Below are 2,333 nucleotides of genomic sequence, written 5' to 3' on the forward strand. Positions count from 1 at the left end.
TTCAGTAAAGTTGCTAAACATAAATATATGCTTACTTTTGAATTTAGAAACCTGGTAAGATTCATATAGCCATTGATACTGACGGTCTACTCAATTTGATTTTCGGTTTTCAAAGCTATTATACCATCCATATGCAAATTGAAAATCTAGATTTCCTTTACAGAAGTCATTAAATAAAAAGTTGAGTTGGTAGATGGACAACATCTGGTTATTTTCTTTTAGCTGATCAGAATCATGGTTTCCTGGCTGTATTTTCTCCTACTGGCAGATTCATTGGGAGGTAAGGCAACATAGAAAGAAATATATCTTTTGCAGAACTATAATCATCCAAAAGAACTGAAAACTGAAAGGCACCCCAACAAATCACCCTATATTTTTTAATCTTCAAAAAATTCATTAAAATGATTATTTGCATGCATGTCATCTTTATTGTCTCAATTTTAAAGGAACTCTTCTTTTGGTTCTGAAATATTGTGAGTTGAATTTCTCAAAAAATCCATCAAAAATCTTTGTGTGTCTTCCTTCTCAGATGTTCTGGCAGATGCTTCAGTAACTGAATTAGGCGGAGGAGTTAAAAGACCTGGAGACGCTCTTCGACTCACTTGCACATGCTCTGGATTCAGTATTGATAGTTACTGGATGGAATGGATCCACCAGGAAGATGGAAAAGGGCTGGAGTGGATCTCACGGATAAAGACAGGCAACACATATTATGCCAATTCTTTTAAAGGTCGATTCACAATCTCCAAAGATAGTTCCAGGAACCTGGTTTATCTAGACATGAATGGACTGAAAACTGAAGACACAGCCAAGTATTACTGTGCAAGGGAACACAGTGGAGAAAATAAATCTGAGCTTGTTCTGAAACTTACAGTTTATGTGGTAAAGGGAACGTTTCATTTGGATTCACTTCAATGAAAATAGAATCAAACAGCACAGCTTTAAATATATCATTTTGGATCTGTAACAGATAATTATGTTCTATTGTTTTAGCAAGGACATGATTATAGTGAGAAGGCACTGGGTTTGTATATGAAAAGTGGCTGAAAGAGTAATTTTGTCTCTTAGCCCAACTCACCTAACAAGTTTTTTTGGGAAAAGGGAGCCTTATGTACATTCTCCATCTTGAGCTTTGATCTTTTGCTTTTCTGCTGTTAGAGTTTTCCTTCCTGCTAAGGTGGAAAGAACTTCTTTTCAACCAGGTACTGTATCTGGATCTTTCATTATCAGGTTGGCATTGCCATAGAATAGAATAGAATAGAATAGAATAGAATAGAATAGAATAGAATAGAATAGAATAGAATAGAATAGAATAGAATGGAAATAAGGAATAGAATAGAATTAGATTAGAATAGAATTATAATAGAATTAGAAATAGAATAGAATTAGAATAAAATAGTTAGAATAGAATAAGAATAGAATAGAATTAGAATAGAATAGAATAGAATAGAATAGAATAGGAATTAGAATAGAATAGAATAATAGAATAGAATAGAATAGAATAGAATAGAATAGAATAGAATAGAATAGAACAGAACAGAATAGAATAGAATAGAATAGAATAGAAATAAGAATGGAATGGAATGGAAATAAGGAATAGAATAGAATAGAATAGAATAGAATAGAATAGAATAGAATAGAATAGAATAGAATAGAATAGAATAGAATAGATAGTTGGAAGAGACCCTGGAGATGTTCTAGTCCAGGGGTCCGCAACCCCCAGTCTGTGGACCAGTACCGGGCCGCAGCATGTCAGCAACCAGTCTGCACAAACAAGCAAAGCCCCACCCATGGGATGCAGGCAGCACACAAAACCATGCATCCTCTGATCAGTGGAAAAACTTGTCTCCATGGAACTGGTCCCTGGTGCCACAAAAGGTTGGGGTCCTCTGTTCTAGTCCAATACCCTGCTCAGGCAGGAATACCATCTTAGACATGTGGTTGTCTAGTCTCTTCTTAAAAATCTCCAGTGATGGAGCATCCACAATTACTGAAGGCAAGCTGTTCCACTAGTTGATTGTACTCACTGTCAAGAAGTTTCTCCTTAATTCCAGGTTGCTTCTCTCTTTGATCTGTTTCCAACCATTGTTTCATGTCCTTCCCTCTGGTACTTCAGAGAATAATTTAACCCCCTCTTCTTTGTGGCAGCCCCTCAAATACTGGAATACTGCCATCATGTAATAGTAATAGTAGTAAAGTTGGAAGGGACCTTGGAGGTCATCTAGTCCAACCCCCTGCTCAGGCAGGAAACCCTACACCATTTCGGACAAATGGCTGTCCAATCTCTTCTTAAAAACTTCCAGTGTTGGAGCATTTACTGCTTCTGGAGGCAG

The 2,333-nt window shown here is 36.5% G+C and overlaps 1 gene segment (V, D, J or C); it reads left to right on the plus strand.

The window, feature by feature from the left end:
* Positions 1–222: 222 nt before the first annotated feature.
* LOC120303567 lies at positions 223–1,047 on the plus strand. The segment is given in 3 exon segments: positions 223–280; positions 530–882; positions 994–1,047. Coding segments are annotated over 3 exon segments (453 nt in total).
* The last annotated feature ends 1,286 nt before the right edge of the window (positions 1,048–2,333 follow it).

This window comes from Crotalus tigris, unplaced genomic scaffold (genome assembly GCF_016545835.1).
Source record: "Crotalus tigris isolate CLP2741 ecotype Arizona unplaced genomic scaffold, ASM1654583v1 scf7180000024473.799607, whole genome shotgun sequence".
NCBI lineage: Eukaryota > Metazoa > Chordata > Lepidosauria > Squamata > Viperidae > Crotalus > Crotalus tigris.